Source organism: Oryza sativa, chromosome 11 (assembly GCF_034140825.1).
Source record: "Oryza sativa Japonica Group chromosome 11, ASM3414082v1".
Classification (NCBI taxonomy): domain Eukaryota; kingdom Viridiplantae; phylum Streptophyta; class Magnoliopsida; order Poales; family Poaceae; genus Oryza; species Oryza sativa.
In genome coordinates, this window is record NC_089045.1 from 6,159,476 (window position 1) to 6,171,275 (window position 11,800).

Sequence of the window (11,800 nt, forward strand, 5' to 3'; positions counted from 1 at the left end):
TTTAAGTTTCAAATTTTAAAGTCAAATTTTGAAAACTTTCAACTCAGATTCGAAAAATTTCAATTCGAGATTTGAAAACTTTCAACTCAGATTTGAAAACTTTCAACTCGAGAATTGAGATTCGAAAACTTTCAAGTCTGGATTTGAAAATTTTGAAAACTTTTAACTTGAGATTTGAAAATTTTCAACTCGAGATTTGAAAACTTTCAACTCAAGATTCGAAAACTTTCAAGTCCAGATTTAAATATTTTGAAAACTTTCAACTTGAGATTTGAAAATTTTCAACTCGAGATTCGAAAACTTTCATGTCCAGATTTGAAAATTTTGAAAACTTTCAACCCAGATTCGAAAATTTTCACTTGAGATTTGAAAATTTAAGGCCAAATTTGAAAATTTTCAAGTCAATATTTAAAAACTTTCAACTCAAAACATTTGAAAAAACACATGTGCTAAAAGATTAAAAAAAGCGAAAAAAAGCGAAGAAAAAACGGAAAAACCGGTGTTAGAGATTGGTTAGAGAAAAAAAAATCTCGCGCGCGTGGGCCTTGTGAGCCGGGCGTGCGCGCTAGCAAAACCGTGATGATACATGTCATAGTGCTGAAGATCTCTGATTTTTTCACATTTTTTTGTGACTTTTTGGGTGTATTTTTTAAGCTCGGTAGCACGGTAGCACGGCACTGTTCCGTAGCACCAGATATTCTTTCGTTGCGAACCCTAGTCGGTGGGCCTAACAGAATTACCTGCATTCAGAGGGGCCTAGGTGAAAAAGCGGCGAAACATTCGTCGGATATATACTCGAGTCCCGATACACAGGGAACAGACAAGATTGCGAGCGGCGGCGCCTCCTCCACCCGCTCTTCGACTCCTCCCGATTCTCCGGGTTTTCTCTCGATTTCCGCCGAATTTCGCTCCGCTCCAGCAATGGGCGAATTGGGTGCTCTCCAGTCCATCGTCTACCACCGCGGATCGCTCCGCCTGCTTGATCAGGTTCGTTTTTATTCTCTTCTTGTTTTTTGTTCTTTACTGGTGAGGTGGGGATGAGTTCTTGATTGGGTTTTTTTTTTTCCCTTGTGGGTGCAGAGGAAGCTCCCACTCGAGGTGGACTACATCGACGTCAAGTGCTCCGGCGATGGATGGTGAGCTCCGGTGTTCTCCTTTAGTCTTCCACTGTTCACTCTCGGTTAAAGATTCTTGCCAAAGCTATCCCAAGTTCCCAACAGCTGGGAGATGATGCAGAGATCCAAATCTTTTGTTTTCTCTTGAATGATGTAATGATGTTTTTGTTCCGTGGATTGTTCAGGAACGCAATCAGAGACATGGTTGTCCGTGGCGCTCCTGCGATTGCCATAGCAGCGGCTTTGGCTCTGGCTGTAGAGGTTTCTGGGTTGGAGGATTTCACCGGTACGCCTGCAGAGGCAGCAGTTTTTGTTTCCGAGAAATTGGAGTACCTTGTATCGAGGTATCCAAAGCTAACCATATCATTGTGTGCAATAATTTGGTCCTGATGTTCATGTTATCCATTTGGACAAAAATTAGACTTCATATTCCTCTTTTTTATTTTCAGCCGCCCAACTGCAGTGAACCTATCTGATGCTGCAACCAAGCTTCGGAGTTTAGTTTCAAGGACAGCAGAAACTGAGAAAGATGCCAAAGCAATCTTTCAGGTGCTATTCTATAGACCAATAATTTCAGTGTATCTTTCTTCTCACCATTTCATCGGTAGATATAACTTACAGTAAACATATTTATTGTGATTGGTGAATTACAATTGCCAGTAGTATACAGTTTATCCATCCTGGGACAGTATGTTTCTTTTTATCTTAGCTAGCAGTAACCAACCTGAAACAGTGGAGTCCACAGATTAATACGTTTTTTATTCAGAGACAAATTGGTAGATTTGAACTAGCACTTTTTCTGAAATGTGATACTTATTAGTTCGGACTTCAAACCATAACACAAAATTATATAATTTCACATCATGCTCATTGACTGAAATATATCTACTTTAGTACCACTAGATAAGGAGAAATGATAACTTTTACCCAAATTTGGGCCTTTTGTGGAGAGTGATGATAGTTGTGTGGCAGTTTTGGCTGAACCCATATTGTTTTTGCATGTAACGCTGCATGTTTTTTTTTCCCTTCAAAAAGGTGATGATGTATTGCACATGGTGCTGAGCTTTCCTTTTTAATTGAGGGTAGGTGGAAGGATGTTAACCTTTATTATCCTATTCTTATTCTCCTTTCCACAACTAGGCCTACATTGATGCAGCAGAGACCATGCTAGTTGACGATGTGTCAGATAACAAGGCAATTGGCTCTCATGGAGCTGAGTTTCTCAAACAGAAACTTGAGGTCTCTAAAGATATTTCTGTTCTAACACACTGTAATACTGGCAGGTAAATGTGTGAAACTGTGAATTGAGATGACTTGTTTTTCTTTGTATATATGATGCTCAGATTCTGAACATAATGGTGCATTTTCTCTTTTTGTTATGATGCAGTCTTGCGACTGCTGGTTATGGAACTGCCTTGGGGGTTATTCGTGCTCTTCACTCTGGAGGAATTCTAGAGAAGGCCTTTTGCACTGAAACTCGTCCATTTAACCAGGTGGATATTCCTTCATTTGCAGAGGAGCTTTTGATTTGGCTTCCTGTTTGTTCCAAGATGTGGATTTTGATCAAAATCTTTACATCTTTGGCATATTTCTTTTTATTTATTTAGCAGGACAATGAATATCATTGCAGCTAGTCATCTTAAACCACTGTCCTGTCCAGGGCTTTTGAGTTCAAATTTGTCCTAACAAAGACCTGATTACCACCATCTCTTTGGCACTTATTTTTAAGATAGTAATTTTCGTAATTATTTATGGACATAAAGAAGCTCATGCCAATATACTGTTAATTGATTTCCAGGGTTCCAGGCTTACAGCTTTCGAGTTAGTTCACGACAAAGTACCCGCAACGCTGATAGCAGATTCTGCTGCAGCTGCACTGATGAAGAGCGGGTGTATTCAAGCTGTAATCGTTGGAGCTGATCGTATCGCTGCCAATGGTACACACATCAATGTCATTCCTCAGATGAATTGAAAACTAAAAATTCTTGCTATTGACTTTGTTTCCATCATAAAATCTCCAAGGTGATACTGCTAACAAGATTGGCACATACAACCTCGCCATTTCTGCGAAGCATCACGGTGTGCAATTCTACGTGGCTGCGCCGATAACTTCGATTGATCTCTCCCTCCCATCTGGTGAGCAAATTGTGATCGAAGAGAGGTCTCCCAATGAGTTGCTGAACTCTGAAGGTGGCCTAGGTAAGCAAGTCGCCGCGTCAGGTATATCGGTGTGGAACCCTGCCTTCGATGTTACTCCGGCAAATCTGATTACCGCAATCATAACGGAAAAGGTATACAAATGAGCCATTGTGGCGTGAACTTCAGTTAATAATTGGTCTATATGTATGAAGAACATTGTTTTTATTGACCAGAGTTTTCTTGTTCATGTACAGGGTGTGATCACAAAGTCTGATGCTGATGAGACTTTCAACATCAAAGATTTCATCCAGTCTGCAAAATTGTACTCTACCATGCAGTGAGGGGTCACCTCTTTAGGGTAGTAAATAATCTGATGAAGCATCCTTTTTCTTACTATATTGAAAAGGCCCATGTTGTACTGTCAAAAAAAAATTGCTCCTAGTGAAGCAGAAAATTAGGTCTTTTTGCGCCACAAAATTTGATGTACTGTGAAGATATATGACCATGTGTGTCTCGTGAGCCGGACAAGATTCTTGAGAAATCCACGTCTCCATCAAGAACTCTTTTTTTTTTCATATTCCGGTTGGAACCAAAATTAAGTTCTGATGCGCTCGCTGAACTTTCTTAAAATTTGGATTGCACATCATGGCCTAATATAACATACTCTTTCGGTTGATCTTTTATAGGTGTACTAGTAGCATGTCCGTGCTAACGCTACGGTAGCATTTAGTAACGCAAATTAAATACATATATGTTTTGACAGTGTAAAACAAACTGTCTAATACTAAAAGAGAATGATAGAGTGGGTTATTGTATAGTTAATTACATAGCCACGTGTAAAATAACAATTATGCGCTACATAACTTATGCTAATGTTCTGAAACTTATGCAGATGAAGAAGATCCATCCTCTATCTCAGGGAGGATCGTAGAGTGCTCTTGGAATAAGGAAGATGGCTGTTGGGTCTGCATGCGTATATCCGATAAATCAACTCCAAATGATATCTTAGGGAGGATTATCAATTATGTCCCTTTTGTCAAGGTGACTCGCCTGCAAAATGAAGGATATAGTTGGGGGGGGGGGGGGGGTTCGGCTGCTGATGGACATCTGTAAAGTTTTCTATAACCACTGTATCCAACATGGTATTGGTATATCACACTAAAGGAGCAAAAAAGTTCGCCTTATCATATGATACTAATATTCCTCGGCAGGTGAGGTGATCAGCGTCTCAATACTGACCCTTTGTGTCCCTCTTTAGTTTCAGTTGTCCTTTACAGTACTGGGGTGTGTTTAGTTCACGTTAAAATTGGAAGTTTGGTTGATATTGAAACGATATGATAGAAAAGTTGGAAGTTTATGTGTGTGAAAAGTTTTGATGTGATGAAAAAGTTGGAAGTTTGAAAAAAAAATTTGGAACTAAACAAGGGGCTTACTTGCACATTCTAGGCTGACTAGAGGATCTTCTTTCTCAATATCCTTAAAAGCCTGGTGTGATTTTAATGTTCTTAGTAGTTTTTTTTTCTTTTTCTGATTGATGTACATTTATCCTAGTTGTGACGTTCCCTTCCGTCGGTGCTAACACCTCCTTTGCTCCCCTCCAGCTTCTGCTAAAATAACAATTTTACAGATCAGAACCAATGTTTGAAATTCAATCATCAGAAATATGCTTACCAGCGCTTTGCTTCAGCCATTTCACAAAGCTTCTTTGGCAGAAAAAAAATCCTGACAAGTTAATAGAAAAGAGCATTCGGGAATAGGAAACAAGATTGCCAAAAATCACCAAACACAATTAGTTATTTCATTGAACAGAAGGTAGGCATACATCCTGAGGCACAAAGTTGTAGATTCACTGAGGAAGAGCACCCAGCAGCAGTCATTCATCTTATGTACTCATCAGATAAGGTCGGTTAACTATTAATTCTAAACTCCAGAATGGACCTAAAGGTTTTATGCTAAATTCTAGCATGAATCCATGTTGCTGCCTAAAAGTATATATATTGAGGTTTATCTAAAACACCATTCCATTTCCAGCAATACAATTAGACGGGCAATACAATTAGTCAATCTGCTTTTGTTCTTAGAATGTAACATATCAGTATATCACCAAACAGAAAAACAACGAATATATTATTATATACATAAAAAGAAGCATTTTTTCTTAGAATAATAATTGTACACTCGACCATGTTAAAACGTAAAGCTACCATTGTAAGACCATACCATGTATACATTTCCTAAGAGCATCTCCAAGAGCCTAGCCAAATGGCACTCTAAGTTAAAATTTGGCTAACTTAAAAAAAAAAATCTACTCCAACAGACTAGCTAAATGCCTCTCCAAGCCATTCGACTGGCTAAATTCCCCACCAGACTAGCCAAATTTTGCCAGCCAAAGCCAGCTAGCCATATGTGGGACCCATGCCTGTTCCCCCTCTCTCTCCACGCGGCACACACCTGTGACGAGGGCGCCGCCGCCCCGTCGTCGCCGCGGCTGGTCCCCACCGCCCCGTCGTCGCCGCAGCCAGCCACCGCCGCCCCGTCTTTGCGCGGCCGGCCACCGCCACCGCCACCGCCGAGCTCCGCCCCGAGCTCCGCCGCCGCCCCCTTCTAGATCCGCCGTCAAGGTCGTCGCGAGCCGCCGCCGTCAAGGTCGTCGCGAGCCGCCGCCGCCGAGCTCCGCCCCGAGTGGCGTCGAGATCGTCGTTGCCCCGGGTCGTCCCTACGCTCGCAGAACCCCGTCGAGGCCGCCGCCCGCGCCTACGACACCATGCGACTTTGCCGAGGCCGCTGCCCGAGCCAGCGCCGCCGTCGCGAGGTCGCTCCGTGGCGCCGCCGCCCGCACCAACCGTCGCTGCGACGCCGCCGCGAGGTCGCTCCATGGCGACTCCGCCGAGGGCGCGGCCCGAGCCTACGGCGCGAACCGAGCCGAGGTCGGTGATGGTGGTGGTTTTGGGGTGTGGGGGGGGGGGGGGGGGGATTGTGGGTGTCGGGTGATGGTGGTTTTTTTGTGTGTGTGGTGGGGGGTGAAGGGGGAGGAAGGAGTGATAGACTGGGTCCTAGTGTCATAGACTCAGAATAGAGATGGTGGATGAAGAGACGGTTGGAGTAAGCAACATGTTTAACTTGCTAAATTAATTGGAGAGTTGGCTATATAGGTATTTGGAGAGTGTGATTGGGTAGTCTGTTGGAGATGCTCTTATCCTAAATTGGTTTTCAGACAAGCAAACTTAATTGGAAAATCTTAAATCTGGCCATTTTTCAGAAATAAAAAATTACTTTCCCCAAACATTCATACTTTCCTGCCAAAGATATTATGGTCCTCAAGGACAGAAGAAATTTGGACACTGTGTTATGGTAATTGGTGAATAAAACAAGTGTTAATTGGATTCATGCCATTATAACTTTTAAGGTTTTAAAATATACCATTGCTATTTACATAATTGAAACGATGCCATCAGAATACGTATGAAATTAGACCCATGCCATGATGTACACTCACGACATGTTCTGGATGGTTTCTTTTGCGACATATTTTCGTAGAGACCAAATTACCCCTGCATCCCTTTCAATAGCTGGTCACCCTGAGCACACGATGCACCCAAAAATCCATTCCCCATTCCCCCATCTGTCCAAGCACAACGGTGGAGGCTGAGGTGGATGGCGGCGGGGGAGGCTGGGGCGCACGGCGGCGACGGTGGATGGGCATGGAGGAGGTGCAGTGAGTGGAGCTGGAGGACAGAGGTGGACATGATGGTGATCAGCGCTTTCTTCGTTGGCTCCGGCGAGGGTCTCAAGCACCAACATCAAGTCGTCGGCGCTCGTCAACCAACTCATCAGCGATTACAATGATGGAGGAAAGGGCATTTTGGTCCTATACGGAAATACGGTGGCCAAAAACGACGCAGTTTTATATTCTCTCCGTCCCAAAATATAAGAGATTTTGAGTTTTTTTCTTGCAACATTTGACCACTCATCTTATTCAATTTTTTTTACAAATATAAAAAATAAAAAGTTGTGCTTAAAGTATTATCGATAATAAAGTAAGTCACCGATAAAAAAAATAATTTTTAAAAAAATTGAATAAGACATGTGGTCAAACGTTACAAGAAAAACTAAAAATCCCTTATATTATAAGACGGAGAGAGTATATGATGGGTCAATTGTCAAATTTTCGGATAAAATTGGAGGTTAGTTGAGAATTATTTTTGTTTTTTATTTTCAAAAAATAGAGAGAGATAGGGAGATAAACTCAATCCCCTCGGCGTCGACTCCCCGCGACTCGCGACTTGGCCCGCCGCCGATCTCCATCCCGCGGCCAGATCAGGGAGCGCCGCCGTCCCGCTGCTCCCATCCGATCTCCATCCCATCCCATCCCGGTGAGCATCCGCCCCGTACTCTCGCGCATCCTCTCCCTCTACCCACGCACTTTTTTCTTTTTTTTTCTTTTTTTGTTGTTTCCTCTAGAATTTGCGTGGAACTCTTTTTCGGAAAAAGAAAAAGAATTTGCGTGAAACCCTAGCCTCTCTTGTACCTTAATCTTGATACTAATAATAGCAGTTTGTTTGCCCCCAAAACAAAATAAGTTTGGGATTCGCCCCTCCTGCTGTTTATGCTGTTTATGGTGGGGTAAGTATTTGATAATCTTGGTTGCCGAAACTTTGAATGATTTGTGCTCGGTGAATCTGACAGCAACATTATTGCATCTGAGAAATTCAGACAATCCAGTCAATTTTTGGCTTCGAATTGATCAGGCCACTAGCCAATCTCCCAAAACAAAACCTGGCTCGCTGAATGGCTGATTTTGATGCATAGACGTATCTAAAAGTGGTCCTGGGATCACCAAAAATAGGAAGCCAACCTATGTATGTAATAAAAAGGAAAAAAAACTATTGGGAAGAGAAAAGGCTCCATTATTAATATAACGTGATGCACATTTGATCATTTTTATTCTTTTGTTGCACATTGTTGGACCACCCATATCTAAAATTTTGGATACGCCGTTGATTATTAGTTTAACTGCTCGTAATTTATAGCTTTTGCAAACAGGTCCTAACCAGACTACCAGATCGTTGATTTCAGGTGGGAATGACGGAGCAGGAGCACCGTGCGTATGCACGCGTCGGGCTCCTCGGCAATCCGAGCGACATGTATGGCGGCAAGACGCTCTCCTTCACCATTTCCAACTTCTGGGCCACTGTCCATCTAGCTCCATCCGACGATGGTGGCCCCCTTGTGATCCGGCCGCACCCACGACACGATCTCGTCGATTTTGCGTCCCTCCCACAACTTGTAAGATTCTCTGGTACCTTCTTCTATCTCTGTTGTCAGTCTTCTCATTATAGTGGCTCAGCTAGCTTAGCTATGTGCATGCTTTATTAGTTCCTCTCATGGGTATGACAGTGCTCAGAGTGGCATTATTGTTCACCACTCAAAATGCCTAAATTGACAAATAACTAGCATTAACCAATGCTAATCCAACATATGTATCATCTACCAAGTTCGAGCTGAACAAGAGCCCAAGAAAAACCTATATGGCATCCTTTGGAGCACAGGAGTTTTTCCTGATTCCTGTGTGAGATGAACTACACCATTTGAAATTCCTGTGTTCCAAAGGTCACTGCACATTTTTTTAACATTGCCAGTAAGGCCACATGCAATTCCTTAAAAATGTGCTGGAATGCCAAAATCCGGCTTATTTAATATTAGCCATCAGTCCCAGTGTAAATTATACTGAAATAGAATAGATGTCCAGCTTTGTATTTTTAGAGTAGACAACCCTGTCATCCAGCCTCACAAGTACCCCGAATTCATCAAATTACCCTTGCTCCTCAGACAACTGTAAGCTATTTTATCATCTTCTGTTAATTTCTTCCTCCAAAGGCAGGGCCGAGGTAATCATGCAGTTATTGTAACATAACTTTATCAAATAAAACCAAAAGAAACTTTTGTACTCATAAATCTTTCTTCAGTGCTGCATGTATATAAACAGAGCAGGAGCAGAGTGAAATGTTGTGTAATTTTCTATTTGATTTGTAACTTCGGAAACACTCAAATACCCAATCCCAACCTGCCAAAAGAGAATAAAAATACAAGTTCACTTACAGTTCTGAAAAAAAAAGTGTCTTTCCACATAATTTGTACACGATTGGATGCAATTATCAAGCCTTTATCTTGCGTGATGCGGATCTATGAACCTAGACATAATTTGGATGGCCATGGCAATGAAGTTTTTCGTATAGATCGATTGATCAATTTGGTATTTGGTACTACTATGTCAAACAACCATGGAATGTTTTGTCAAGATGAATGTAATTTTGTCTGTTTTTAGAAAAGTGTGGTGTACATGGAAAAACACGTGAAACAACTTCAAGCTATCAACAGCACAGATTATAAGTTAGTTTTCCTTTCCCATCATCTCACAACTTCCTTAGAGCATTATTAATTATGTCCCTTTTGTCTAGGTGACTCGCTTGCAAAATGAAGGATATAATGGGGGTGTTCGGCTGCTCATGGCCATCTGTAAAGTTTTCTATAGCCACTGTATCCAACATGGTATCGCACTAAAGGAGCAAAATTTCACCTTATCATATGATACTAATATTCCTCGGCAGGTGAGGTGATCAGCATCTCAATACTGACCCTTTGTGTCCCTCTTTAATTTCAATTGTCCATTATAGTATTGCTTGCACATTCTAGGCTGACTAGAGGATCTTCTTTCTCATTATCCTTAAAAGCTTGGTGTGATTTAATGTTTGTAGTAGTAATTTTTTCCTGATTGATGTACATTTATCCTAGCTGTGAAGTTCTCTTTAGATGTTATTAAGTTGGAATTTTATATTATTGTGGCTCTTTTGTTCTGTAGGCTGGGCTTTCTGGTTCAAGCGCTATTATTTGTGCCGCTCTAAGCTGCCTTCTTGATTTTTACAACGTCAGACATTTAATAAAAGTCGAAATCAGACCTAATATTATTCTTGATGCCGAGAAAGAGCTTGGAATTGTTGCTGGTCTTCAGGATCGGGTGGCACAGGTTTATGGTGGGCTAGTCTATATGGTATGTATGCCATGCAATTCATACTAGCTAGCAGTACTCCATAATGGTTGGTTAGTACAACAGATCCACCTAGAGCTTTGCTACTGTTTGGTTAATCTTTCACTTATAGTGTATTATTATTCCCCAAGGATTTTGGCAAGGAGCATATGGACACATTGGGTCATGGCGTGTACACACCTTTGGATATCAATCTTCTCCCTCCTCTACATCTGATCTATGCAGATAATCCGAGTGATTCTGGCAAGGTTACTGAAATTACAGATTTCTTTTGCTTGGACATAATGCAAAAATGCCAGAAACAGGACTAATAACTGATGTCCCTCCTCCCTTGTTAGCTAGGTCCACAGCACCGTTAGACAAAGATGGCTTGATGGAGAGGAGTTTATAATATCATCTATGGAAGAAGTAGCGCGGCTGGCCCTTGATGGCCGCAAGGCTCTGTTGGACAAGAATTATAGGGAGCTCGCGAGGCTTATGAACAGGAACTTCGACCTGCGGAGGTAAGATTTATTTATTTATTGAGTTGGTCATGTAGAAGAAAATAAATGCAGTACATGTTTTGACTTGAACGCTTGTGTGCGTGGCATTGGTCCAAGTAGGCAAATGTTTGGAGACGATGTGATTGGTACGGTGAACATAAAGATGGTGGAGGCTGCGAGGAGCGTGGGCGCGGCCGCCAAGTTCACCGGCAGCGGGGGCGCGGTGGTGGCCCTGTGCCCGGACGGCGAAGCGCAGGTGCTGCTCCTGGAGAAGGCGTGCCGGGATGCTGGCTTTCTTGTGCAGCGAATCCAAGTCGCGCCATCACCGCTACCGCTCACGGAGGGTAATCCTCCTTTCTAATCTGTTCTCGACTTCTTGTTTACTCCCTCCTTCCCTAAATGTTTGACGCTGTTGACTTTTTTAAACATTTTTGACCATTCGTCTTATTCAAAATTTTTTATAAAATGTGTAAAACTATATGTATATATAAAAGTATATTTAACAATAAATCAAATGATAGAAAAAGAATTAATAATTACTTAAATTTTTCAAATAAGACGAACGGTCAAACATTTTAAAAAAGGTCAACGGTGTCAAACATTTTGGGATGGAGGGAGTATTTCTCAGCTCTTTTGTTATCATTCATACATTATACATACTCTCTTGCTTTGAATCCTCCATGAAGGCACAGAACTTAATATCCTCTTGTCGAGCCTCTTTTTTCTCCCCAAATCCTGATGACAATAAGTCATCATCTTGCTTTCAATTAAGTGACTGAGTTTGTTTTATTTACGACTCCTGAAGGAGATAAGAGCACACTAGTTCAGTTTCATACACGAGAATGTAATATTACTACTGTTCACCATCGATTAATTTTGGAAAGCCAATTCAAATTTGAATGCTCTGGGTAGCCAAAACGTAATACGAGTGCAGCACTGATCGAGTTTTGTTACTTTTTTTGTGCTTGGGAGTTGGGACGGTTGAATTGGTCACTGAACTGGGATCTTAGCTTAACTTC

At 41.8% G+C, this 11,800-nt stretch overlaps 2 protein-coding genes across 4 annotated transcripts; both read left to right on the forward strand.

The window, feature by feature from the left end:
• Window positions 1-818: 818 nt before the first annotated feature.
• LOC4350083 (methylthioribose-1-phosphate isomerase-like) lies at window positions 819-4,440 on the forward strand. 2 transcript variants are annotated; one of them, NM_001404456.1, is given in 10 exon segments: window positions 819-987; window positions 1,081-1,136; window positions 1,301-1,459; window positions 1,565-1,664; window positions 2,256-2,398; window positions 2,503-2,608; window positions 2,914-3,052; window positions 3,138-3,406; window positions 3,509-3,612; window positions 4,147-4,440. In NM_001404456.1, coding segments are annotated over 9 exon segments (1,125 nt in total). In that variant the 5' UTR covers window positions 819-921; the 3' UTR covers window positions 3,596-3,612; window positions 4,147-4,440.
• A 3,018-nt stretch (window positions 4,441-7,458) lies between these two features.
• Window positions 7,459-11,681, forward strand: LOC4350084 (glucuronokinase 1). Of its 2 annotated transcripts, none has more exons than NM_001404457.1 (7): window positions 7,459-7,627; window positions 8,317-8,540; window positions 9,713-9,862; window positions 10,114-10,302; window positions 10,431-10,547; window positions 10,642-10,802; window positions 10,902-11,677. In NM_001404457.1, exons 2-7 carry the CDS (start codon window positions 8,337-8,339, stop codon window positions 11,140-11,142), a joined length of 1,062 nt encoding a protein of 353 aa, NP_001391386.1. In that variant the 5' UTR covers window positions 7,459-7,627; window positions 8,317-8,336; the 3' UTR covers window positions 11,143-11,677. The 2 variants fall into 2 exon arrangements, with proteins under 2 accessions (NP_001391386.1, XP_066161155.1); XM_066305058.1 differs by having other exon boundaries at window positions 7,526-7,627; window positions 8,331-8,540; window positions 10,902-11,681.
• The last annotated feature ends 119 nt before the right edge of the window (window positions 11,682-11,800 follow it).